The 25,018-nt window shown below is 47.5% G+C and overlaps 12 protein-coding genes across 12 annotated transcripts; 8 read left to right on the forward strand and 4 right to left on the reverse strand.

The window, feature by feature from the left end:
- Positions 1-174: 174 nt before the first annotated feature.
- On the forward strand, positions 175-1,697 carry L203_101927 (uncharacterized protein; the record flags this gene model as incomplete). The annotated part of the gene is made up of 9 exons (XM_066211358.1): positions 175-245; positions 315-326; positions 414-528; positions 612-818; positions 867-1,218; positions 1,272-1,357; positions 1,407-1,460; positions 1,509-1,636; positions 1,691-1,697. The coding sequence occupies 9 exons, from the start codon at positions 175-177 to the stop codon at positions 1,695-1,697; spliced, it is 1,032 nt and encodes a 343-aa protein (XP_066067455.1).
- A 141-nt stretch (positions 1,698-1,838) lies between these two features.
- On the reverse strand, positions 1,839-2,857 carry L203_101928 (uncharacterized protein; the record flags this gene model as incomplete). The annotated part of the gene is made up of 4 exons (XM_066211359.1): positions 1,839-2,442; positions 2,494-2,611; positions 2,666-2,690; positions 2,852-2,857. 4 exons carry the CDS (start codon positions 2,855-2,857, stop codon positions 1,839-1,841), a joined length of 753 nt encoding a protein of 250 aa, XP_066067456.1.
- Positions 2,858-3,018: 161 nt separating this feature from the next.
- L203_101929 (uncharacterized protein) lies at positions 3,019-3,592 on the forward strand (the record flags this gene model as incomplete). The annotated part of the gene is made up of 3 exons (XM_066211360.1): positions 3,019-3,100; positions 3,194-3,502; positions 3,552-3,592. 3 exons carry the CDS (start codon positions 3,019-3,021, stop codon positions 3,590-3,592), a joined length of 432 nt encoding a protein of 143 aa, XP_066067457.1.
- A 3,185-nt stretch (positions 3,593-6,777) lies between these two features.
- L203_101930 (uncharacterized protein) lies at positions 6,778-9,247 on the forward strand (the record flags this gene model as incomplete). Its single annotated transcript, XM_066211361.1, has 7 exons — positions 6,778-6,853; positions 6,901-6,984; positions 7,031-7,636; positions 7,683-7,829; positions 7,878-8,055; positions 8,099-8,525; positions 8,570-9,247. 7 exons carry the CDS (start codon positions 6,778-6,780, stop codon positions 9,245-9,247), a joined length of 2,196 nt encoding a protein of 731 aa, XP_066067458.1.
- Positions 9,248-9,739: 492 nt separating this feature from the next.
- On the forward strand, positions 9,740-10,780 carry L203_101931 (uncharacterized protein; the record flags this gene model as incomplete). Its single annotated transcript, XM_066211362.1, has 5 exons — positions 9,740-9,860; positions 9,933-10,006; positions 10,055-10,349; positions 10,397-10,442; positions 10,492-10,780. The coding sequence occupies 5 exons, from the start codon at positions 9,740-9,742 to the stop codon at positions 10,778-10,780; spliced, it is 825 nt and encodes a 274-aa protein (XP_066067459.1).
- Positions 10,781-11,120: 340 nt separating this feature from the next.
- On the reverse strand, positions 11,121-11,884 carry L203_101932 (uncharacterized protein; the record flags this gene model as incomplete). The annotated part of the gene is made up of 3 exons (XM_066211363.1): positions 11,121-11,264; positions 11,313-11,466; positions 11,523-11,884. 3 exons carry the CDS (start codon positions 11,882-11,884, stop codon positions 11,121-11,123), a joined length of 660 nt encoding a protein of 219 aa, XP_066067460.1.
- Positions 11,885-12,991: 1,107 nt separating this feature from the next.
- Positions 12,992-13,434, forward strand: L203_101933 (uncharacterized protein; the record flags this gene model as incomplete). Its single annotated transcript, XM_066211364.1, has 2 exons — positions 12,992-13,250; positions 13,310-13,434. The coding sequence occupies 2 exons, from the start codon at positions 12,992-12,994 to the stop codon at positions 13,432-13,434; spliced, it is 384 nt and encodes a 127-aa protein (XP_066067461.1).
- Positions 13,435-14,864: 1,430 nt separating this feature from the next.
- Positions 14,865-15,491, forward strand: L203_101934 (uncharacterized protein; the record flags this gene model as incomplete). Its single annotated transcript, XM_066211365.1, has 1 exon — positions 14,865-15,491. One exon carries the CDS (start codon positions 14,865-14,867, stop codon positions 15,489-15,491), a length of 627 nt encoding a protein of 208 aa, XP_066067462.1.
- A 2,420-nt stretch (positions 15,492-17,911) lies between these two features.
- On the forward strand, positions 17,912-18,625 carry L203_101935 (uncharacterized protein; the record flags this gene model as incomplete). Its single annotated transcript, XM_066211366.1, has 1 exon — positions 17,912-18,625. One exon carries the CDS (start codon positions 17,912-17,914, stop codon positions 18,623-18,625), a length of 714 nt encoding a protein of 237 aa, XP_066067463.1.
- Positions 18,626-19,333: 708 nt separating this feature from the next.
- Positions 19,334-20,951, reverse strand: L203_101936 (uncharacterized protein; the record flags this gene model as incomplete). The annotated part of the gene is made up of 6 exons (XM_066211367.1): positions 19,334-19,351; positions 19,413-19,606; positions 19,657-19,805; positions 19,853-20,178; positions 20,228-20,728; positions 20,868-20,951. The coding sequence occupies 6 exons, from the start codon at positions 20,949-20,951 to the stop codon at positions 19,334-19,336; spliced, it is 1,272 nt and encodes a 423-aa protein (XP_066067464.1).
- Positions 20,952-21,538: 587 nt separating this feature from the next.
- L203_101937 (uncharacterized protein) lies at positions 21,539-22,896 on the forward strand (the record flags this gene model as incomplete). Its single annotated transcript, XM_066211368.1, has 3 exons — positions 21,539-21,768; positions 21,815-22,297; positions 22,347-22,896. The coding sequence occupies 3 exons, from the start codon at positions 21,539-21,541 to the stop codon at positions 22,894-22,896; spliced, it is 1,263 nt and encodes a 420-aa protein (XP_066067465.1).
- Positions 22,897-22,928: 32 nt separating this feature from the next.
- L203_101938 (uncharacterized protein) lies at positions 22,929-24,995 on the reverse strand (the record flags this gene model as incomplete). The annotated part of the gene is made up of 8 exons (XM_066211369.1): positions 22,929-23,221; positions 23,281-23,445; positions 23,511-23,871; positions 23,948-24,022; positions 24,083-24,412; positions 24,497-24,723; positions 24,779-24,897; positions 24,946-24,995. 8 exons carry the CDS (start codon positions 24,993-24,995, stop codon positions 22,929-22,931), a joined length of 1,620 nt encoding a protein of 539 aa, XP_066067466.1.
- Between the last annotated feature and the right edge of the window lie 23 nt (positions 24,996-25,018).

Here is a 25,018-nt window from a genome sequence, read left to right on the forward strand (position 1 = left end):
TGTCAGTCACCTTTCTAGATTCTTTGAATTATTTCTGCGATGATTAAAGCTTCTTGATCATTTTCCTTTTTCCTTTCTTCCAACTTTATAGAACAATCCAAAAGCGAGCCCCAGGCAGCATAACCTCATCCCTAATCCTCATTCACGAAGACTCTCGCCCAAGACAGAGATACAATGTCCCCTTCTACTGTAGAGACCGCTACCCAAGGTCTTCCTCCAGTAGACCAAATGACCAGTCGAGATTAGTACGTCAGGCTTATTTCTATGCACAACTTGATTAGATGGTGAGAGGCTGACATTTGTTTTCGATGCAGCTATGCTGACAGGTAAGATTCATCTTCATACAAACATGCCAAACTTTTTCAGAATGAAAAATTGTTCTGAACAATTCAAACTGACGTTTATGGACTCAGTTATGCTCATTTCGGTATCCATGAGGAAATGCTCAAAGACACTGTTCGAACCTTGTCTTACCGAAATGCCATCATGCAAAATCCTCATCTTTTCAAGGACAAGATTGTTCTAGATGTACGTCTGGGCTACACATGAAATAGCATAATCAAATGCGAAGGGTGTCTGGCTAATGCGAAATTTGGTCTGAATATGTTTAGGTCGGATGCGGTACTGGTATACTCTCTATGTTTGCCTCCAAGGCCGGTGCCAAGCTGGTTATTGGCATCGACATGTCCAATATTCTCGATCAGGCTGAGAAGATTGTTCGAGCCAACGGCTTTACAAAAGATCAGATTGTGCTCTTGAAGGGCAAACTTGAGGACATTGAGCTTCCTGTCAAGCAAGTGGACATTATCGTCTCCGAGGTAAGCTATTCCCTTGATGATTTAGAGATGTGTTGACAAGTGATAAAGTGGATGGGTTACTTCTTGCTTTACGAGTCCATGCTTGATACTGTCTTGCTCGCTCGCGACAAATATCTTGCCCCTGATGGTCTTTTGTTTCCCGACAAGGCAACAATTTTCCTTGCTGCCATCGAAGACCAGGATTACAAGGAGGAAAAGATTGATTTTTGGAATGAAGTCTATGGCTTTGACTACTCTTGTATCAAGGAAATCGCCCTTCGTGAACCTCTCGTTGACTGCGTCGAACTTCGTGCTGTTGCCACTGATCCATGCGCCATTAAACATATTGACATTCGAACCGTGAAGAAGGAGGATCTTATGTTTACAGTGCCTTTCAAGCTTAAGGCCACAAGGAATGATTGTGAGCGGTTTTCTATCGTTTTTAACGCGAGTGGGATTATTAATTCTGTACAGATATCCATGCCTTCCTTGGATGGTTTGACATCTCTTTCTCATGTTGCCATAAGCCTGTTAACTTTAGTACTGGTCCTCAAGCCAAGGTAAGTAGCTGGAGAATGGGACACGATCCATTACTAAGTATATCGTTAGTATACTCACTGGAAACAAACTGTCTTTTACACTCCCAAAACACTTACCATCTCAGTACATTTTCCCTCGTCCATCTTGTAGAGAAACTGACTCTTCATGTAGCAAGGCGAAACCATCCAGGGTACACTTTCTTGCGCTCCCAATACTAGAAATAACCGAGACCTCGACATTGTTATCGATTATGAAGTGGTTGGTAGTACACCTGACAAGGCAAAGATGGAATACAAAATGTAAGCATCTATCGCTTCACAAGACGAGAGGACGTGCTGATGTCTAACGAAAAGGTCATAATCGATTGATTCATTTCTTTCGTTATTTTTGACAGGTACTAGATTTAAGATGCAACTTTCTTTTGGATTTTTAACGCATATACGCATGCACATATTCAAAAGCTTTTCTATATGCATATTGTACATAATGTCAAGATAAACCTTAACCACCAAGTCTTTTCCTCTCGCCCCACGACTCATCCACCTTGTTTAACTCTCCCTGTATTCTCCTCACACCTTCTTTGCGCTCTTTCCTAGCTTCAGTCCAACTTCCAGGAATATCAACGCCATCCAGCTCCAATAGGGCCTTGAGAAGCATTTCGCTCAACCTCGCATGCTCTTTCTGTAAGACCTCAAATGCCGGTATTCTGGCCGGCCTATTTCTAGCATGAGGGGAAGTGTTGGACACAAACATGGCAACACTAGGTAAGAGCGGGTCAAGCAACGAGACTACCAGGGATCTGATCCAGTCCACAAGGATAAATTCTTGATCTGTCTCTGGTTGCTTGGGCTTCTTCTTCAGTGGCGCAGCAGTGGCTTGAAGGACAGATGGAGAAGGACCAGGGGCATCTCCAGCTTTACCAACCAAAACCAACGTTGCACCCTCCGTGATACCATAGGCACTAATGGTAAGAGAAACGTCCTTGAGAACAGCGCCCTTATAGATGAGTTTGAGAGAGTCTACTGGGATACCTGTCTGGTTTGATAAGGTTGCGAGTAGGGTGGACAAAGGGGTCATCGACGGCTGAGGGATGGGCACGTTGAAGCTTGAATTAGTTCAGCGGGCTAAGTCTTCGGATGTACCTGCAAAACCTTACCGTTCAGGACCCCATTTCACCAGTACAGTGATAGCTCCTCGAGCCTCTTCTGCCTGCGCACGTCGAAAAGGATTCAAGAACGACACGATGAAGGTTTTTGAGAGGAGAAGAGGAAGAACTAGGCTTTAATGTCAGCTCGATATGTTTGAGAGTAAGAGTAGAAACAAATTACAGGACAGATGAAGGATTGAGGACAGCTTGGGTGAATTATGAAAAGTTAAGCAGAAAAAGAAAAGGTTGGGATTCTTATGCCGTTGTAAATCAAAAAACGAAATGTATAAAGGAAGGAAAGTGGAGGAAGTTCAATGGCCGGATCGGGACACATATTTGTCACGTTACGTAATTTTCATATCTAGACAGACATTATTCCGACGAGATTTTTTTATATTTAATCCCGGAACAACTCTCCCTGCTCTTTCCGAGCAAGCTTTTAGAAAATTCAACTACATTTTACAAAAAAACAAATATCACTCTTGTTCTCTCTCGCCGTCTACTCACCACTCACTTGTGTTCATTCTCATCGCCATGCTTGTCAACTCTATCTCTCGCGCTCTTCTTAGATCTCGTCCTCTCGTTGCAGCTCCAACCCGTCCGCTTGTTTTCGCCGGTATGTTGCGCTCCATCTAAAAAATGTGAAGACCCCAGCACGCCGGGAATGTGGATTGTAATGGCACGAAGACAGACTGATTTTATGGCGTAGCTGTTCGATACGCATCTGGCGGCGCTCATGCACACGAGACAGAGTCATTTGAGGCATTCAACACTCGATATGAAACTTTTTTCAAATCAGTATCTGATCTCTTTGAACTGCAACGAGGCTTGAACAATGCTTTCGCATATGACCTTGTCCCTTCCACTGAAGTCATTGGCGCTGCTCTCAGAGCTGCAAGAAAGGTTAACGATTATGCTACTGCTGTGAGAATCTTGGAGGGTGTCAAGGAAAAGGTCGAAAATAAGGCTCAGTACCAAGCTTACCTCGACGAGCTTAAGCCTACCCTTGAGGAGCTTGGTTAGTATCTGCGAGTTTATAAACGAAAAGGGCTGACAATTCGGTCTAGGTATTAACACTAGAGAAGAGTTGTACGGTCTCAAGCTTTAGGGTGTAACCATAATTAGAGGGAATAATGTGGGATGCGAACAACTAGCACATTTGTTTTTGCTTCTTTTACAAAGCAAATGGACCACAATTTGAACTGACAACATTTCACTTCATAAACTGATTCATTCTTCTCATTGTTACTAATTGTCGACCCCAAGCAACTCCTCACGCTGTGTTAACCACCTGAGGGTTGGAACTTGGCGGCAGTTGGCATGTAGAACGCCTACTGACTTGACTACAGAGAAAGCGCATCAGTTGGTGCTATCCTCTATCGATGGAATGACACGTACACTAGTGTTATCCTGTTGAGTCTGAGCAGGTTGCTCGTCAGTTTTCCCAGTCTGCCCAGTCTGCCCAGTCTGCCCAGTCTGCTCAGATGAAAGTCCGGTGTTCCCAGTACCACCTTGAGATGGGGGAAGAGGGTAGGTAGTAGCTAGAATCACGTCAACGACATATATGGGCGATAGCTGATATACTTACTTTGTTCAGACATTGTTATTACTGTTTCTTTGCTATCGAGATTGTTCAAAATCAAATTGAAGATGGGGATTCAAATCACTTTCCGATCCCCTTTTTATACCTTTTCCGACTATCGAATGACCAACCTGACGCGATGAGATGCAAGAGTCTTGTCGAGTGACTCCACTTACTATCCTTTGTTACCCAGGGTGACTCGCCCAACGATGGCACTCGATTCGAACCACACTTTTCACCGCTCGCATTTTAATTGAAGGGAATGATAAAGGTAAAGCTGTTGGAGCTCCCTTTGCGCTGACAGCCAGGAGTTGAGAGGCAGTCCAAGGATGTTGCTGCTCGGGAGAGCCGAAAATGTCCTTTGAGCTGGTTCTGGAGACACTGGTAGGACGGTAGAGGTCGTTTCATACGTTGCGCCCTCTCACGGCTCTCTTTGTGCTTGCTTTTGAAAGGGCTCCTCTAATCTACTCAATGGAGATGAACTACGCAGTACAAACTGTGCGATGGCGTCTAAACATGTCTGAAAGCTATCTTGCATTGTCTTCCAGCATGCTCGATAGTGAACATGCCAGACAAGAATGAGATCAAGATGACTGTACAACACTTTACATGTCTAACCCGCCACGCTGAACATTATAACTCGGATGTATCGTATTCAGATTGTTAATTATTTAAAAACGGCAGTAAACATTTTCAATTCAAGACCAGGTGGTAAAAGTGTCCCGATCTGTGTGCGTTCACTCGTCAGGCTTGTCCAAGCCAATCCTTTCTTCCGTTCGAAGACAATCCACGCACCAATGTATCTAGTCGGTGGACGAAATCTGACTCTGAAGCCGGTCTGAGATGCTTGCGTTGCAGGTTGAGTCGGTGTAGAGCGACAGGACTGATGGAAGGCCTGGTGGTTCAACGTCGAAAGCAGCAGCCGTTGGTTTGGCCGTACGCATGTAGACTCTGTAAGTGCGTCAGCACTTTACACTGCGACTGCCAGTGGTAAAGACCGAGGATAAGTCCGTCAACAAAGAACATAAGAGGACAAGGAAATATATATATATAAATAAATCGTAGAATACTTTTACTTATATACATCATCTTCTATGCAAGACCAGTGCTGCATTTGCTGTATTAGAACATCAATTGCCATAGCTATACCATATTTACATCTGGGATACCTGAATATAATGGGAGCCAACGCAGTGTGGCATCAAGTGCTTCCAGACTCCCTGTCAACATCTCATATCATACCAACAATCTGCCCACCCTCTTGACCCAATACTCTCAACGTCCAGCTCTTTGCATGTCGAAATACCCCTATTCTGCGTGTATCAAGGCAATAAACCGTATACTGCCTCACCCTTTTCGCTTCTGGCATCGTATAACATCTATAGTCTGGCATTTTTGCGAGCGCCACGTTTCGATCAAAAACGCCATCCACGCTTATCGTGATTGCTGTTTGATGTGAATTGATGTAATCCGGGATATACAACGTCACTGTAAAACAGCCGGCAGGCCACAGAAAGATCTACAGCAAGATGGAATATACGCCATCAAGGGCTGCCTACACTCACTGGCTTAATCAGAAAAGCATCCTCGCAAGAATCCAACCCGCCAGCCGATGGCAGCCTCTGGAGCAGCAGTCCAAGCGACATCTTTCCATCCACTTCCAGCTGTAATGGCCCAATGTATTCTCCTATCGCTCCAAAAATTCTCCTTGATAGGCACCGGCTATCTTATCTAAACATCGCTGCAGACCGAAGCCACCATGCAACTGACATCAGCGGTGTATATATACGTCACAAGCGTTCTATCCAACTGGCAGCGACATGGAGCGGATAGCAGATGACTTGATAGTGAGACGGCGAAGACACGCAAAAGAGGCCGATCTCCCAGGCTGGGAACCGATCCCGAGTTGCCATCAATCCGGGCGCCAGCTCCATCAGCGAGCCATCCATCGACTGGCGCAATTCCGTCCTTTCTGGCCGGCGACTCCATGCCACGGAGTGGGAGGCGTCTGCCCTGTTATAAGAAATAGCGTCGTCGTCGTATCCGAGACAATCTGGCAATAAGTTTGGTTTCTCGGCCAGTCATACTGGTAAAATACTCTGGCACTCCAACGCGACACATTGCTATCGCGAAACGCCACAACTTTATCGTACGTCTATTCCCGGTTGTTGATTTCTCGAGACGTTGGCGTGGATGGTGGCGAAGAGTGTCGGGAACTAGCCAGCGACTCGCTGCCAGACGCTCACTGCTGTCTGCCTGGATTCTGGGTAAAAGACAATGACCAATGGACTCGACCCGTTGTCCATGGTTGAGGTATTCCTGTACATGGCCAATAACAAAGAAAAGAAAAGAAAAGAAAAAGAAAAAAAAGAACAAGAAGAAAAGAAAAGTGGCGCGAATTTGGCCAAACTCTCTCGCCGGATCGAGAAAGAAAAAGAAAAGAAAAAAAAAAAAGTCCCGTCTCAGGGTCCAAATGATCGTCGGGACGTGCACGTTTGGGCGCTATCAATATTTTTTTTTCCAGAAACGATTGGAACGTCCCTGAATGTTTGTCAAGAATTTCCCGATCGTACCAAACGAAATCTTGTTTGGTTCTGTTCTCAGCCATGTCCAATGATTCTTTCCGCGCAAGATGCGTTGTTGAGACTTTTCCATGCAGTGAAGAGGAACAGTGAAAAGCCGGAAAGCTTTTAGCATGGGTATTATCAGGAATGACATCCTACCTTGCTCAATGTTTATCTCGACAAGCATTTTATTGTTCTTCCTCGTCTCTTTTGTATCCGTCAGGTGCTATCAGGCCCGCAAGTCACAGGCTGATGCTATTGTTTGATCAGCTTCCAGTATTCCGCCATTGTTGTCTGCCAATATACAAGTGTCGCAAAGCTTGACGGGTGTCGTAGATCTGAACCCGTCTCTAGGTTGGTCTCGGATGGCGTCGAGGGTGGGCTCGCTGACAGGTGGTAGATATGCTCCCTTCCCACCATTCCGACCCGTCCCACTACCAGCAGAGTTTTGTACCCCGTACACAGGCTGCTATAGAGCCTGGAAGTATCTCTCCATCGTTCTCGCTGTCTTCTGCGGATTCCATCGCAGGCTACCACTATCCGACACCGCTTCCTTCTCGGACCCAGTTCAAGCCACGAACGTACGAACCTGACATCTCCCAAGAGGTGTCTCTGCCGTCTGTTCCTTGTCAAGTGACCGTCCTTCACTGGGGGCCAAATCATGGTCCGGCAGGTACAAGGGTCTCTGTGAGGTGCGATGTATGTTTCGATATAGGCACTGTTGGCCAGCCGGTTACGCCGCCGCTGTCGGCGAGTAGCGCCATATCGCAGAGGCAGAAAAACTTGCGTATCGTGTTTGGTACATACCCTGCCCAGACGTCCGTCTGCAAGTTGGGCCAGGTCGTCGATGGACAAGGAGGGCATGATCGATGTGATGCCTCGGCCCATGTACCCGAGTTTTATGAAGTGGACAGGCCAGACGCAACGGTACAGGTCTGGCTCCAAGTGCTGAGTGAACAGCAAGTTGTGGAGAGTATTCGTCTAGGACGGTTCAGTCTTACGAGGGGTAGGTTCTGCGAGGGGTTGGCTTGGCTAAACAGTCGTGGGATCAGACAGGAAGCGGAATGGAGACCCTTGCGAGTCTCTTTTATCTCCTCCCAACCTCGTCGTCCGCCGCAGTGTATCTAGCCCTGTTTATGCCCAGCCAAACCAGTTTTCATCGTCCACTGCGTCTCACAACGCAGCTCCGTCTGTTTTATGCAAGTGAAATGTGTTATGGAGTATGGACGACGCTTACAACGCTACAGACGGCACGAGACCTGTCTCCTCGTCGGGGCAGATTCCTGCTTCTCAGCCAAGTCTCATGAGATCTTCCCATATTATTGGAAACGTTCCTGTGAATTCAGTCAACACGGCTTTTATCAATACTGGACATAAGGCCTCTTTGACAATCAGCGGTGATTTGAATTCAATCGCCAAAAACTGGTGAGTTGGCAACCGAAGCGGAAGATACTAATTGTCTCTATAGGTCAGTGGACGAATGGAACTTTCGTCGAAGGCTAGTGCAGTTTTGGAGACGTCAGGAGGGAACAACCATCCACACCCAGTTTAGACCCGTACCCCAATCCGAATGGCCAAAGATGCAGTCATCCATCGTCATCTCGTGTATGTTTTGGGAGGGAAAGAACAGTTGCTTCATCACCTCGGTCGACATCATTTTCCTCTTGGAGGCACTCGTTAATACACAGTTTACTGTTGAGGAAAAGAATAGAATCCGTCGGAATCTAGAAGGCTTCCGGCCCATCACGGTCGATAAAAGCAAGCCAGATACAGAGAGCTTCTTCAAACAGATCATGAACCTTCCAAACCCTCGACCAAGAAATATCGAAAAGAATGTCAAAGTTTACAATTGGGAATGCCTCGAGGCGGCTCTACAAAAGATCATTGGGAAATATGTGAGTTTGATTTGACTAGTAAAAGAAACTGACATCTCTCCTAGTCTGCGAGTTTTCCTGCTGGCAAATTCAATCCAATACTTGCCTTTTCTGATCAAGCGACCCAATATCAACATGCTCCCATGCCATCCTTGACATTATCCATACCTACCCTCCCATCTACTCACCATGCATCAACAGGCTCTTCTGTAAGATCCTACGACTCTGCTATCCCATCCTCTGCCTCTGGTGTTTCTTTAAACAGTGGTCCGTCTCTGACGCCGCAACCAAGTAACAATTCCTTACATGGCGGCCAGGTCGCCTATCCCCAAACTCAGCTCTTAGTTCCTTGGGCCGCAGATCCTTCATTCCACTCTTTTCCTACTCAGCCTTGTCAAGATGACAGGACGACCAACAATGGTAGCATAGGACATTTCTTTGACATGCCTCAGAATGATCCAACATGGACGGTACCCCACATCAGCACCATGCCACCCAACCCATACCCTGCCCCTTCCCAGAGCACTTGGCCATTCCAAGAATCAATACACACACAGCATCCCGCATCGGAGCAGCGCAACATTGGAGACTACAGACCAGACGAAAGTGACCCAAGAAAGGCATACAACGCTGGATATCATGTACCCCACGATACCGACGTATCCAGACGCCTCTCTCATACACAGATGCGGCCTTACCCAACCTATGTCGAAAGTGATGACAGGGTGGTTAGACCATCATAGATCGCTTCAACCGGCTCCAACCAAATATCACAAAGCATACACGCATCTGCACAGGTTTCAATCATCAGTATTTACCAGCCTATGCACAATTGGAACTCAACGTTCAGTTTCTAGAGGGTTGACTCTATATCTTCCTTTCAGCTGGTTAATTGAGGAATTAATCGTTTGTATATTATAATCATTTTTAAAAGCAAAGTTGTATTATAAAACGATAAAACAAAAGGCGATAAATATCCACGTCATATCTCAGGGTCTGATAGGGGATTTTAGGGTTAAATTTCCCGACGTACAACACCGATTACGTATTGGAGTTGATTTTCTACACTTTTCATTCTTTCACTTTCACCTTTTAATTCTCTTCTTTCTTTTCCTTTCTTTCTTTTTTATTCATATAGTTAGACATTACAAGGCTGGTCCGACAAATCACATTAGTACACGGTATCCATATTCATTACTAACTCCATCAGCATAGAATCATTTGTCTTGTAGACCATGACGATATCCAAAAGCGTTCTCCCCGTCACTCTTCTCATCGCATCTAGCTTCAACCTATGTGCACTGGGAGCTCCTCACCCTATAGTCAAGGTTGGCGAGGTGTTGGCTGGAGGATACAGTGAGTGATGTTTTTGGTGTAGATTTCTGTGAAAAAGGTCCGGTATTTATGGTGTCATCGTTTCTCGTGCAGCCAACGGCATCAGTGTCTATGCAAACAATGTCACTCAATGCGGCTATGCAAACGTTACCTGGATTGGAGCCACTGTGAGTGTTTGGCCGAGAATGCTTGGTGTTTATTGACGGATGGCATAGCCTCCCGTCACACTAGAGATTGGTCAGGGTGGTTATTATGTGGGAACCACGTCGATTGCCAACCTCAGCGCAGGCTGGGATAGCCATACAAATTGGCTCGTGAATCAGCCTGCAGGTGTACACTTGATGTTTCAAATTGTGGATGCCCAAGGGAAAAAAGGCTATGTGCAAAACATCAAGGTTGAAGATGGAGACAGCTCTTGTATGCGAAACAACACTGGCAGTTCGAAGCTGTGTGCGGCTGGAAGTGAGACTGCTTCTGGGATCGACGCTGCTGCCACGGAATCTCTTACCGGTAGGTCTAATGTTTTAGTATCAGACAATGCCAATGTTTGTTTAAAGGGTTGGCAAGCACAGTGTCCGATGCTCCTTTAGAAGAATCCGACTCGTGAGTGTTGGGAGCGGTGTTGAATGGTTTGACCTGATGGTGTTTGTAGACCTGCATCTTCACCGGATAGTACGACTCCTTCATCCAGCTCAGCGATGAACTCTCATGATCACTCGTCGTATACATTACCAATCTCTGCGTCTTCTCTGTCCAACTCTGGCACGAATGGCGCAAGCGTAGCTGCAAACGCTGCGTCTGGCCACTCTTCTGCCGCCGCGTCCAGTCGCTCTACAGGCAACGGTTTATCCTCTTCCAACGCTATTAGTTTTGCCTTGCCCCGTATCGTTGTGAACCGTCTCTTGCTTCTGGCAGCGTTGGGTGTCTTCACCATTTTCTGACATGTGGACTATCCCGTTTTTATGTAGTAGTATAGAGCACATATCTTGGCATATTAGCATTTCTCTATTCACAGCCTTTCCTTTGATAGGATTCATCGTGAATCGTAGTTCCATAGGCGTAGTCGTTTAGCATGTATCTCGTACCATACAACTTGTTGGCTTGTCCTTTTAATGTACTTGCGTGGCTACACAAGATTATAACATGCTTTCATAAGAGTGGCATTATCATACAAGAGCATGAGGGCCTACACCATCGCCATTCATCATCGCCATTCGTAACAGTCCGTGGTCCGCAAAAGAGCAATCTTGTACAAAGCCTCAAGCGGACAAAAGTAAAATTTTAAAGGTACAACTGGGCAGCACCGATACTACCAGCCATAACGACGCCGACGACAGACATGACGTTGACGCCAGCAGGAACGGCGGCACCCATTCGGGCACCGCTTTTGGAGCTAGTGGTGTGAGCACTAGGAGACGGGCTCATCTACATCCATACCGATTAGTACGATACATGGAAACAGTTCTGACTCACAGTCTGAGCGGCGCTGGTAGTAGAAACCGGGACAGTGTTGTTTCGGGTAGTAGTATTGTAATCGGTGGGGCCAGAGTGCTTGGAAGTAGGAGCGGAAGTAACGCCGGTGGAGCCAGACGTCATATTGGTAGCGCCGTGGGTTGTAGAAATAGCCCTGCAGACCGGGCTCGTCAGAGCCACACATGTAAAAAGTCGGGCATCACAACGTACATAGAGTTACTGTCAGTCACAGCAGGCGTTTCTCCAGCGATGCTGTCGGAGCCATCAACAACAGGGACGTCTGATGCACTGCCTCCGGTGTTACCCGAAGCACTGCTAGAGGCGTCACCGTTAGCGTTACCAGACCCGTCGTCCTGAGATCCATTGTCGGTGGAAGCGTCGCCCGAGTCAGATGCGTCGGCTTGACGCTTGAACAACTGGAAATCAGCCGCCGAGTCGATGATGCCGTCGAAAACAGGTCCGTTGACGTTCACGAGATCTCCGCTGTCGACCGCAGCGAAAGCAGGAGAGGAGGCCAGCGCCAGAGAGGAGAGGAGAGAAAGAGCGACTGTGAGAGGGAGTGCGAGCTGCATGTTTACAATACGTTGTTGCTGTGGGTAGACGTAGCCTGGCTGTAAATCAAAAGTGAGAAAAAAGAGCAAATGGTGGGAATGAAAAGTAACCGCGCCTTGCTTTTATATATTATTTTAGAGAAAAAAAAGGGCTGCTGCGAGATTAGAACATTTGAATGTGCCTGATGTGAAAGCTTACCACATGGAATGTATTTACAGACCCCGGATTTTGCGTGCCTAACCAACGCCCCAGTCGCTCGCCTATTCTGACCTGGCCTAATTGCAAGTACCTCAAGCACTGTACACTGTGACGGGTAAAAGCAGTGTCAGGATGAAGTACAAGAAAAGGATAGTAGAGCACAGGATACGGCGTATGCAGAGGAGTGGTAGAGTAGGTTGAACTGGGACGTGGCTGGAGGACGTAGAGCAGAGAAGATCCAAGGAAGGGATATTTCTGGTATATACCATCGTCACCCGCGTACCAACCACCAGCGAGCCATCCCAAGCCTACAGGGTTGTTGTAAGTGCGTCCGCAGGATGTTACGTAATGAGACGACTGAGCCATCTCTACATTACTCTTCCAATGCAAAGCCATCATCCAAAAGCATTCATGATATTTCCAGAATCCATATCAAAAGACGAACATTTGGTCAAAGAAACTCCATCCATAACGCTATCCCGCTGCAGCGCCACGGAGTCTTCCCTCGCAATCTCCTCGTTCATACACGTCATCCTGCCTATCCGTATCCATTCTGCCAATCCCAATCAAGACGATATCCGGACGACCCATTTAGGTTCAAGTTGGAGCCGACTTGTTTTGTAGCGAGCTTCCTGCTAGATCCTGCCAGGTCGTGGCTTCCAGAGATGACCTGGCGTTTAAAGAAGCCCACAAAGGGCTCACAGTGTTGTATAACGGACAAGGGAGAGCCCTTTGTGTTGCGGGACTTGGCTGAGAGCTAAAGAAGTCCTATCAAGCCTTCCTTGGAGTGTTGTATGGAGGATTATATAATCCGTGACTGTTGGTATCAAGGCTACCCTCTTATTTCCTCGCCACATGCAAGGTATTTACGACCGCAAGAGACGCTTATACACTTTGATTGTTTAAAAGATTTCAGCTGACGCATTGAAATGAGCGGAAATGGTGGCAGGTCTTCTACATGGCCGAGGTCTAGTCCCAGTCTGGAGAGGCAATCATCAGCAGCATCAGGCAGATCACCTCCCGCATCGCCGACCTCACATCGGAATCGCTGGGGTTGGCTTAAAACATCGAACTACAAGAATGCTAAGTGTGGAGAGCCCCCTGAATTTGCGGGGACAGCTTCACAACAGTCGTCCAAACATACTCAAGAACGGCAACTGAAAAGCGTAGGCCGTATATCCACAGATCGTGAGTACATTGGCAAACGCAAAGACACGTTGAGGCTGATTCAAGGATCTCATGGGTAGTGGCTACGTTTACAGAAGAGGGCGGAGAGGAGATTGGAAAAGCTGAAAGACTCCAAGATATACATCCTCTTCTCAGAGGAAAAAAGCCAACCACGAAGGCATCATCCGTAACCAACCAGCCATAACTAGTAAACCGAGGCCTGGCTTTATCCAGCTGCCATAGCGGGTAGACGATGCATTGAACCTTCCATGTTGATCAACTTTCCCGAGTTCCGAGCCATACATTACAGTCTTGGGCTATTGCCTGTGCATGGCTTGACAAGTGATAGATGGGCACTTGCCGCGGAGATCGGCTCGCTCTCCGCGCTTGTTTTTACCTTTACATGATGGTTATCGTCCTGACCTTTACCATTTTTGTATCGCACTGCCGTCCAGCACACACCTCGCTGCATCACCCACCTGCAAGTCTCTGGCGCATGCGTCAATCGCCACCACACCATCTGGAAAGGTTTCGGGGATAGATGTGGAATGTCCAGGTTGAACATCCCGCCACGACCCGGATGGATTCTCGGTCTTTGGACTTGGGCGTTGGGACGAGAGTAGTTCGCCGAGATGTATCCATCTGGAATGGCCTCTGACAGCTACCAGATGCATTCCCAAGGAACTATCAGCCACAATCCCTTCCTTCTATCTCCTCTGCTTCTGCCACAGTCATCCAACTCGGCCATCTATGAGCCGTACACATCATCCTGTCCTCTTCTGCCAAATATCCCGACACCAGCCTTCTCCACGACTGGACGAGTTTATGAATGCAAGACCGAACGCAACCCAGCATGGTACCCGATGGCTGTGTTGGAGTGTACACTGCGGTGTCATGAACAACAGCAATAATTCAGATGCACGCTCTGTACGAAAAGGTCGCAATAATGCAATCCGAGTTGCATTACTATTCATTGCCTATATTCCATGCAATCATTCCAACATTATGACATGCGACTGGTAAAGACGGTTGTCAAGTGCGTCAGCGAACAACACAACGACATGGGTGTATATAGATCAACTGTAGACCACTCTTACGTTAGATACCTCATTCTACGCCACACCCGTGCTGGATGTGCTGCTACAGCACATCCATTGCCATCGCTACACCCTATTTACATCTCGCATACATAGAATAGTTACCCAACCAACCCACTGTCGCACCCAGTGCCTTCACCATGGATATCAAAACCCAACTGGGTCACCTCGAGTAAGCGTATGGCATACTCCCAAACGTCTCACCATGGACCGGTGTACACCACGCAGCCGATGAACACTTGCCAGTGAGACGACCCAACTACGATACGACGAGAGAGGCCTTTCAAAGAACCAACCACACCCTCACCGTTGAGCCGTAGCGAGCTGCCCTTTGTCAAGAAGCATGCCTCTGTATACACCCAGCACCCAACCTTGAAAGGAGAATACCCAAGGAGGCAGCTCCTTCACCATCGAGACTTTCGTTGCAATCCTTTGACCCGTTGCGTTCAAGCCGCCAATACACCACTGTCCAACCTCCGCCCGCCTATATGTAAACCCATCCTGTCATGCTGCGACAGTAACCACAAATACGCCCAATATGGATCGCATCTTTCCAAACGAGGGTGATTTCGCGTCATCTTCCAGCAAGCTGGCTTCCTATCTGCCCTCATGGTTTGGCCCGCAGACCAAACCCGATAGCAAAAACGTCGGCCCATTCTTTTGCCCCGATGAGTCCCACAATACAACCGGGATGGGCACACAATTAAAGCCAGGGGACTCGGTTGTCAGACTAGAGTTCGATGGCGACGAGGGTCGATCTGGTGTATACCATATCGACTGCGGCTTACACACCGCTCATTCGACATTTGATGCAACAGGCTCGCCAACAAAATCGTTTAGAAGAGTCAATATAGCGTTTGGAAACATCGACGCCAGCGGGAATTTCGAAAACGGTTACCCGGACGGGCAAACGCTTACAACTAATATGGGCTCGAACAAATATCTCTTCAATGAGAAGTTTAGAGACTATACTGAAAATTGCCCTGGGTATAGCCAATGGCCAGAAGAAACATTTGACAAATACGTCAACAAGCTATTTAACGCTGAACCCTCCGACGTACAAGAGCACAGTCCGGAACCACCGCAACGTCCTCCACAGGAGCTTACTAAGAGCAGCGTCGGTGGGTTGAAACGGCGGAACCGCTATGCAGCAGATGGAGACTGAGAATGGAAGGACAGGCAGCTTGACGTGCCACAGGTGGATGACCTGGGGCCTGGCCGATGGACACAAAAAGTGAAACGATATAGAGAGGACGGTTGGTGATGGTTTCCTAGCGAATGCATCGACATAGCTGTCTTCTGCGCCAGTGTCGGGCGTTGGGTTGTCCTTGGTCTGGGAGTGCTTGGGACGGGTGAGTTGTCAGCGTATCCATCTGGAATAGATGGACGCAGCTATCAGATGCATTCCCAAGGAACTATCAACCCAGTCCCTTGCATATATATTCCTTACTGTACGTCCTCAGCCACATTCCGTTCAACCCACTTCACCATCTCTGCATACACCGTATCCTGTCTGCTTCTATCCCGACCTTGTCCATCATCCTGACACCGTCCTCCCCGTTCTCCAAGGCGGTTTCAAATGGCGTTCACCCGCCGCCGTATGCTTTAATCACCTCCTTCGGCAATCCGGCATCACTATAGACCTTTGAGAAGAAGCTCATTGCTTCCTTGCCGATGGTCTTGCGATCCTAGTGTTGGTCAATTACAAGCGTTGCCCCGGTCCGGTCCGCGTTGGAAAAATCTCCGTTTCTACTGATTGTTCCACACTCCAAAGTGCGAACGTCTTTAAGCCGGTTATGTAGCCAGCCTGCTCTTGCCCTTAACGAACGAGCAGCGCACTCGTAGTGGCTCATGTCAGATGGAACGTTGCCATGGTAAGTTATTTTGACAGCCAAGTCATCTGGGAACTGTTGAAATTAAGCTTAATTAAGGCGTCCTACTGTAAGTGCAAGCCCTCCACATCGCCACACTCCGGAACCCCGAGGGATTAAGAGAGGGACATGGATGGATAAGGTTGAATGATAGATAGATTTCTCATTCATCCTTCATTGTCTATGCAGCAAACAAGTGCTAGATTTGCTGTACCAAAAATAATTAATATTTACGAAAACCTTAAAGTAATTACAACGGTAATTACTTTAAGGTTTTCGTAAATATTAATTATTTTTGGTACAGCAAATCTAGCACTTGTCTTGCATAGAAAAGAGTAATGGAAGAGAAATCTATCTATCATTCAACCTTATCCATCCATGTCCCTCTCTTAATCCCTCGGGGTTCCGGAGTGTGGCGATGTGGAGGGCTTGCACTTACACCTACGCTTTAATACTATTTAGTTAATTAAGACGGATCCAAATTCCTGTAGCGATTTAAAGTTGTTATTCAACTTTCTCTAATGCATCTCTTCTTGCTCAAAATCTCAATTTACAACAGGAACAACCGCTCGCCCTCGTTTGCCGCTGTATGTGACCTATTGGGATCTTTGTGCGTGTAGCTGTAGCAAGAGTGCTTGCATGGACTGACATCGAATTCAGTCGGTATGTCAGGCTCTTCGCCGAACATTTCATGTTGACTGCGTGGTCCAGCCATATTGGGCGTATTTGTGGTTGCTGTCGCAGCATGACAGGATGGGTTTACATATAGGCGGGCGGAGGTTAGACAGCGGTGTATGGGCGGCTTGAATGCAACGGGTCAAAGGATTGCCGCGCAAGTGTCAGGATGATGTACAAGGTGCGGATATAAGAACACAGCATGCTGTGTATGCCTCAGAATGGTATAGTTGGTTGAACTAGAACGTGGCTTCTGGATGCAAAGCAAACAAGATATAAGGAAGGGATTGTGGTTCATAGTTTCCTCAAATAGATGAAGACAGCTATCAAGATTCATTCCTTGAGATAGATACTCCTAGATAATCCACTCGTCCCAAGGACTCCCAGACCAAGCCCAAGAACAACCTCAGTCCTGACAGCAAGTCTCGACGCTGAAAGAGCCGCCTCCCTCGGTATTCTCCTTTCAAGGTTGGGTGTACCCAGAGGCATGCTTCTTGACAAAGGGCAGTCTGCCACGGCCCAACGGTCAATGTACGTTGGGTTCTCTCCCTTCGTATCGTAGTCGGATGAAATAGACAGGTGCAAGGGGTAAGCGCTGGGTGGGATGTGCCAGGATGATGGACATGGAAAGGCCAGGAGAGCACGGGAGAGTGTGTATGCGTCAGAGACGGTGTAGTTGCATGACCATGGCAAAAGTGTCAAAGATATAAAGAAGGACGCATCACTCATAGCTCTCCAGCGAATGAATCTAATAGCTGTCCGAGTCTATTCTAGCTAGCCACATTCCACGCAGTTGCTCTCGTTCCACGGCCTCCAGCTCAACGCCCAAGAACCCATCCCACATCCTGACACTCTGTGTACACCCACCATTCAACAGTAAAAGGAGAATACCCAAGAAAGCAGCTCTTTCATCTCCGCCAAAGACTTGCGCTGCAATCCTTTGACTCGTTGCTTTCCAATCACAAACATACCAGACTATCCAAACTCCGCCCGCCTATATGTACACCCATCCCGCCATGTAGTTACAGCAACCACAAATATGTCCGCTGTGTTTTTCTCAATCGATCCAGAGAATATAGAAGACCTGGCCTCACTGTTTCGCGAACTGAGTACACGTCAGTCCTCGCAAACGGGCGGACCGTCTGAATCCGATGCCGAAGACCAACACCCATTATGTTGCGGCTGTGCTATGCACCTAAAGCTCGGTACGGAAGCGGCAGCGACTAGCAGCCAGGGCATGCCATTGGAGACAGGAAAATGGGCTATGGAAATAAGTTACGACGGTGATCAACGTAAAACGTTGCATAACAACTGCGCCTACACCAATCTTCGTGCGGCACGTCTAAAGAGGGAGGGATGGCCAAGGAATAAGAAGGTAATAGGCGATCGCACCCTGGGTGAACTGGCAAGGGTAGGGATTCTGGATAGCTACATGCGTCCGTTTGAAAGAGCCAGTAGTGTGAAGGTTGGAGGAATCATCGACAACAGCTTTGTGAACGTTCACCCGACGGGGGCATCGTTGACGCTTGACCGAGAATGGGACCCCGAGACTTTGGACAGAAAATTAGCAACGTTTGAAGTAGAGGCCCGTGGATTGCGCAACATATGGCCGGAGGAACAAGTCGATACGTACATCAGATCAATACCACTTGACCTCTCGCCGTTGGACGGCCCCCCAAGTACGGCTGAACTCGATAAATTTGCTGGTGGGTTCGGGAGTCTGAGGGGAAAGCTACATAGAAATGAGCTATAGTCTTTTACATCTCAGGCGGATGCTGGTATGGGATGGGTGGGTGGATCGCAGTGACGAGGGAAAGAGGTAGCATTCATGGCTAGACGATTTCATCTCGTGTTGTGGATGCAACGTTTTCACCATGCTCATGGACCGGGATTCTTGGATACGTTGCTAAGCTGTTGCAGTTGGCTGGAATGCTGGCGTCTGGCAGATGGGCGGGTGAGAATGAAAAGATAAACGTCGTTTCTGGTATGCACTGTACCCTTGCCCATAAGGACTTCGATTAGGGAAAGATTCACTCGTCGTACAGAGATGCTTGTCGCATTCCAACGTGCAAGTCGAGATAGCGTCCATTCACAACAGTCCAACGGGTTGGGTCGAGTGCTCGTCCGTCGTTAGCGAAACCCTCTATAGGATCGTCGCTTCGCTCTACGTCTTTACGTAATGAAACAGACATGCACCAATTGCAAAACACCCAAGAAAAGACTTCACCGTGCGAATGCATTCGACCCAAACGACAACGGGAAAACGGACAACTCTTTCAGATCGACATCAAGCCATCACGAAAGAGATAGATGTATAGACGGAAAGACCAGCGTCAAGTTATGACTGAAAAAAGGGTATAGGTATGGATCAAATAATTTTCGTTTCGATTCATCACAGCTTTTGTGATTGCCAACACAGGTGGCCTCCAACCAGGACCTAGCGCGAGCAACGGGTGGTTGCTTAGGCAGACGTAATGTACTGCAAGATATGTATAAGCATACAGCACAAACGCTTCGCAACATGGCAGGAAAACACCTACCCATCCACCAAGCGAGGTGATAGACCCATCGGGATTCATAAGCGCATTGTTTTGGTTGACCCCTTGCATATCCTTCATCACGCCTAACAAAACGTCAGACAGTTCGAGTGACAACAACCTACCAAAGGGAGAATAGCGCTCAATATAGTTTTGCTGGTCAAACCAGGCAGCCATGACCGTGTGGAGGTTCCAGGCTGAACCCATTGTCAGCGCTTACAAAGCATGGCGCAAAGTCGATACCCACACTCTTGATCACTGCACTGGGCGCCGCCGTTGAAGTTTTGACAAGCATACTCGGTAACCCACAGGTTTGCGCCAGTCTCAGTGTGGAAATTCGTGACATATTGCTGAAAGTTTTCAATAGTCACATCGTACCAGTGGACAGGAATAAAACTACAGCGTTTTAAATCCATGGCCTCGTCAGAAACGAATCCACTCACTCGGGAGTACAGTCGGCAGCAGAGTTTCCGTAATCCGTACAAGCCTTGCCAAAGTCCTTGATCCATTGAAGACCGCTGGGGGCGCTGGTCGTGGCAGCACCACCAAGTCGTACACCCTTGGAACGGACAGGAAGAAAGTCATTCATCCAGTGAGAGACAGCATCGCCAGGAGACATGTCAGATTGACCGCTCTGGTTGGGCTCGTTGAAAAACAAGGCGTTTTTGACAGTCTTGGGCCAGTTGGGCATCTGAGCCCACCAGTCACTAACCTGTTTTGGGCCCCAAAGCATAGGGACATATTCAAGACCAAGAGAGTCACCAGAGCCCTTCAGAATCGGATGAGCCATTGCAAAGTCCCCAAGCGACCTTACTTACAACAGAAAAAGAACTCCAAGTGTAGTACCAAGAAGTCTTGATACCAATATAATTTCCAATAAAGTCAGGGCTTCCATTCTCAGCCCAGTTGCCATTCGGCCAGGCTGCACCAAGTTTACTGCCAGTATTGACCCAACCGCCGGAACCGAGCGCGCCAGTGACAGCCTTGTTAGGAACAGCAACAGCAGCAACCTCAGTGGTGGTGACCTGTGAGCTGGCACTGGAAGAAGTGGACCAGCTATCGGTAACGCTCACATCGGTGGGAGAAGGGCTCTGAACGACAGCGTTCTGACCTCCAGCATCGGGAGTGGGAGTAACAGGCTGGGCATTCACAGATGACGAAGCCTGGTTTTTGGCGCGGCAGACGCTGCCATCAGCCCTTCGACGCAGGACTCTGCCATCAACAGAAAGGCGCCTCCTTTCATGCTCTTCAATGTTGCCAGCAAGACGAGCAACCAACTGACGATGGTGGTCTTTGCCAGACTGGTTGGCAAGGGCGGCCTAATTACAAAAGGGATCAGCAATGATTACAAGACGCGTCACGGGGTGCGCCAATTTGCTAGAAAAGGTGGAAATTGGAAATGAATGGAAGGCCATTGAAAATGAAATACCATGCGTAAAGGAGGGCCACAAGACTCACAGGAGCGTTTTCGACACCGGTCAGAGCCAGTCCAAAGAGCATAAGAGCTGGCAAAAGATTGATCAGCTTGGTGGTGGCGGTCATATTGATTGTTGTTGATGTTGTCAACTCGCGTTCGATACAAGTAGTTTGCAGATTTTATACGTCACGGATGCCTTGCAAAGCGGATATGAATATGCTCGTCAAGAGTATAAACCCTACACACGATTCTTTCACTGGGATGGGTATTCAGCGCAGTCTTGTGGCGGTAAAGCAAATCGACAAAGGCGATAGTTGGATGGATGACAGTGACAGTAAGGAATGTTGCAGGTCGGTGGTGGCGTTGTGAGACAGGTGGACTAGGAAAAACAAATGAGAGACCAAATGAAGAGAAAAAGAAAAAGAAAGAGAGAAAGAATTGAAATGCAAAAGAAATACTCCAAGCCTTTGCACAGACCTCTCTTTAAAGGACCTCGCGTTGTCAGGGGTTGTTTCAGAAATTGTCACAAATACACGTCATCAAGGGGGGAGGCTTGGCAATTTGATTGGCTGACAGCATTTGGGTTGCTTTAGGCCAGACTCTCTCTCGTCTGTACCCTAGAAACGAGTCCACACATGATTTGATCCCGTCGGTGGAGGTGGAGGTTCAACACATTTTTGTATTAAGAATAAGAAATAATAGAAACAAGGAAATGTTTAAAATATCAACATTCCATATCCTTGTGCTTTCATTGATTCTTCACATCGCATTGATTCTATATGCGGAGCACGTCGACGCACATCCGGATCACTATGGAGGCCTGCGCTACACTGACGTAGACTGGAGAGTGGTTACAGATGGCGCAAGGTTGATATTCAGTCCCAAGGCAGGACAAAGAGCAGAGGGATGGCTGTTGAAGAAAATGGGATGGAATTTGGGAGAGTAGGTGTACCAAGCTACGCGATGGATGCTGCTGATGTCTTGTTAGTCCATATCATCGAGCCACGTTTCGTTATACGCCATTGTTACCACTGTTTCTATCTCCAGCGATATTATCTCCGCTTTTAGGAAAACTTTTATTAGCTCTGCCGTCATTATTGATACCCATTCTTTTATTGTCGGGGCCGGACCCGGCTCCGTTTTGGCCAACACATTTGTTGTGGTCCATTAACCCATTCACTCTCAATATCACCACAAGGGGATCGCCTGAGGCCACGATTTGTTTCCTTGTCGTTGCTGTCCATTACTTTCTTCGCCTTGGAGAAACACCAGGAGATAAGGGGAAGGGCGAGGCAAGGGCAGCGGTGATGCTGGCACTTGCCGTCAGCTGGAAAATCTACCCGGCTATTTATATTCCCACAATCTGGACAAAACTGGCATCAAGGTGGAGTTGGCTCCATCTTAGAGTATGGAGGTTTGGCTTTGTTGCTGCTGCAAGTTTTGCCTTGATTAATGGCGTGCTGTGGTCGATGTGAGTTGGAAGTAGAGGACGGTTCCTGTTTGATGCTGACGCAAAACAGCTGGGGTCAGCCCTTTCTCGAACAGACTTATTTGTATCACCTCACCCGTCTAGACCACCGTCATAACTTCTCGCCATACTTTTACCCCATTTATCTGTCGTTGTTTTCCGTTCCTTCTGCTCTTCCAATGTGGCTTCTTTCCGTTCTCCGCCATCCCCTCACTTCCTTTTTGCCTCAGCTATCTCTCATTTGCCTTGTAGCTTTCTCGTCGATACCTTTTGAGCTTGCAATCTTTCTTCAGACGGCGCTGTTCGTTGTTTTCAACAAAGTATGTACTTCTCAATACTTTACATGGTTTCTACCACTCCTCCCTTCCATACTCGGACACCTTCAAATGACCAGGCAAAAGGCAGTAGCAGTCGTTGGTGCTTGGGTAGCAGCTCAAGGGCTCTGGTTGGGATCCGCGTATATGTTGGAGTTGAAAGCCCAGAGTGTGTACGTGATCGTTTGGGCAGCTGGCTTGGTGGTCTTTGGAGTGAGTATTTGGGTTTTGGGAGAAGTTATAGAGAGTTGGATACCGGCATACGAAACAAAAGAAAAGACGGAATGAGTCGTCCTCTATTAAGATTATGCATAGGATTCTTAAAGCAGCTGGGCTTCCCATATACCTCTCAGACCATTGAAACCGATGACCCTGCCTCCTTGCTGCTTTGCTTGCAAATAATTTTCTACAGAAAGATTCCCTTCTATAATCGAGCCTTGTTTGAGAAGATGTTGCCTCAACACACCGTCGAGGAGTGGAGTCGTCTTGCTGATGCGAGGTGTGATCCAATGGGTCAGATGGGGTAGAAGGATGGCGATGTTGGACGTTGTGGTTTCGAGAAGATGCGTGGAGGTATGTATCAGTACCTCGGGGTGAGTTTGTGATAGTCCGGCTACCGACCATACCTCTCTGTTTAGTGTTTTACGACGGTGGACAGAAAATATAACTCACCACACCGAGTATAGGCTTCATCATACATTTTTCTTCTATCGGTTTTGTAAAGCCTATAGTCCTTTTGGAAATCGCTCTCCAAGTCAATTATGGTATCATTGGGATCAAGTATGAGTGGTCGTTTGGAGAGAGCTGGTGTGATAGGAATATCAAAACAGAAAGGGCCTACAGATAGCTGCTTTTGAACATTGCCATTGAAAACTTGGGTAGTGAGAGGCCACTCTACGTACCAGCACCAACAGGAGCTCTTAGAATTTGGATCTCTGGCTTGCCTCCACGATGCACAATCATCCGTATACGCCAATCAGCCATTAATTTTCCTTGGTCATCAATATCCGTCAAAGTATGATCATACAAAGCCCTTCTCTCTTGCTTCAAGAGTTCTCCTTCCAACAGGTCTCTACCTGGCCATTCGCCCCAAACTTCTTGACCGTATCTCGATGCAAAATGACGATACGCCTTCTCTATACGACAAAGATGTTGATGGAGAAGAGGCGGACGGTTGCTTTCAACTGGTAAGTGGTTAGCACTGTCGGCATATATGTGGTAAGATTGTCGTATGGTAGTAAAAACATAAGACGGGCAAAGGTTCTAATGGCAATGGTCAATGCATCGTGCACTCTACGAAAAGTCGAATGCAGAAATAAAAGATGAGAAATGATCTTACAATGCTGTAATCCTGACTGATGACTTTGCCTTGATCGTCAATCTTGCCTTTTCTCCGATCAAGCTTGGTTCCCAACTATTGTTGAATTGTAGCCGTAAGACGATAAGAAGAGTTGATTTTTGCTAACGTACTTACGTCCATCGACCAATTTTGGAGAGCCGTCACTGCTGCTTGACCCCATTCGGTTGCCTTGGTTTCGTCCGAGTTGGCATTTTGACCACCTTCCAAGTTGACCAACTTCAGCAAGGACAAATTTTCCTGAGAAATGAACCCTGCTTCGACAGAGCTCTCGAATTGCTTGTATAGGTTGGTATAGAAATTGCCAACGTTGAGGATGAGGATAGGTAGGCGATGAATACCCAGTTGATTCCAAGCGATCATCTCGAGCACTTCTTCAAGTGTGCCGTAGCCTCCAGGAAGAACGATGAAGCCTCCAGTAGACAAAGTGGCCATTTCTAGCTTTCTCTATATTGCCACGGTTAGTTGCAATCATCACAAGGTTACAGCACGAGAGAACGTGAGGATTGGTCAAAAGGTGTTCATTCTCACCTCATGCATGGTGTTGACCACCTGGACCGTCATTTTTTCCTGATTCACGTCATCTAGTATGTCTTGGCCCATACCTTCTTTACTTTTAGCGACTGCTCCAGTGACAGGTCCATCAGAACTATTAGTTACTGTTGCAGGCGCAGCTTTTGGAGTGTGCTCAACCAAAGCTTTAGGGACAATACCGTGAACGTAGCCATTGGCCGAAAGAGCGGCTTGAGATACAATGCCTGGTAAGTTTCACAATAAGCTCCCAAATTGAATGAACTCTTATGCGTTATTTACCCATGATACCTCGTCGGCCACCACCATATACAAGTGGAATCTTGGCATGTGCAAGCGACTCGCCAACTGATTGAGCAGCTTTAGCAAAGAGAGGAATGTTACCAGAAGATGAGCCGCAACTATCAAAGTGCTGTCATTAGAGATTTAATAGTGGACAAGAGACATACAAGATGCAAATTGGATTTTTGAGATTCGCTTCAGGAGGAAAAGGAGACATGGTGGATGCTCTAGTTTGCCTGA

This window comes from Cryptococcus depauperatus, chromosome 2 (genome assembly GCF_001720195.1).
Source record: "Cryptococcus depauperatus CBS 7841 chromosome 2, complete sequence".
NCBI classification, from domain to species: Eukaryota; Fungi; Basidiomycota; class Tremellomycetes; order Tremellales; family Cryptococcaceae; genus Cryptococcus; species Cryptococcus depauperatus.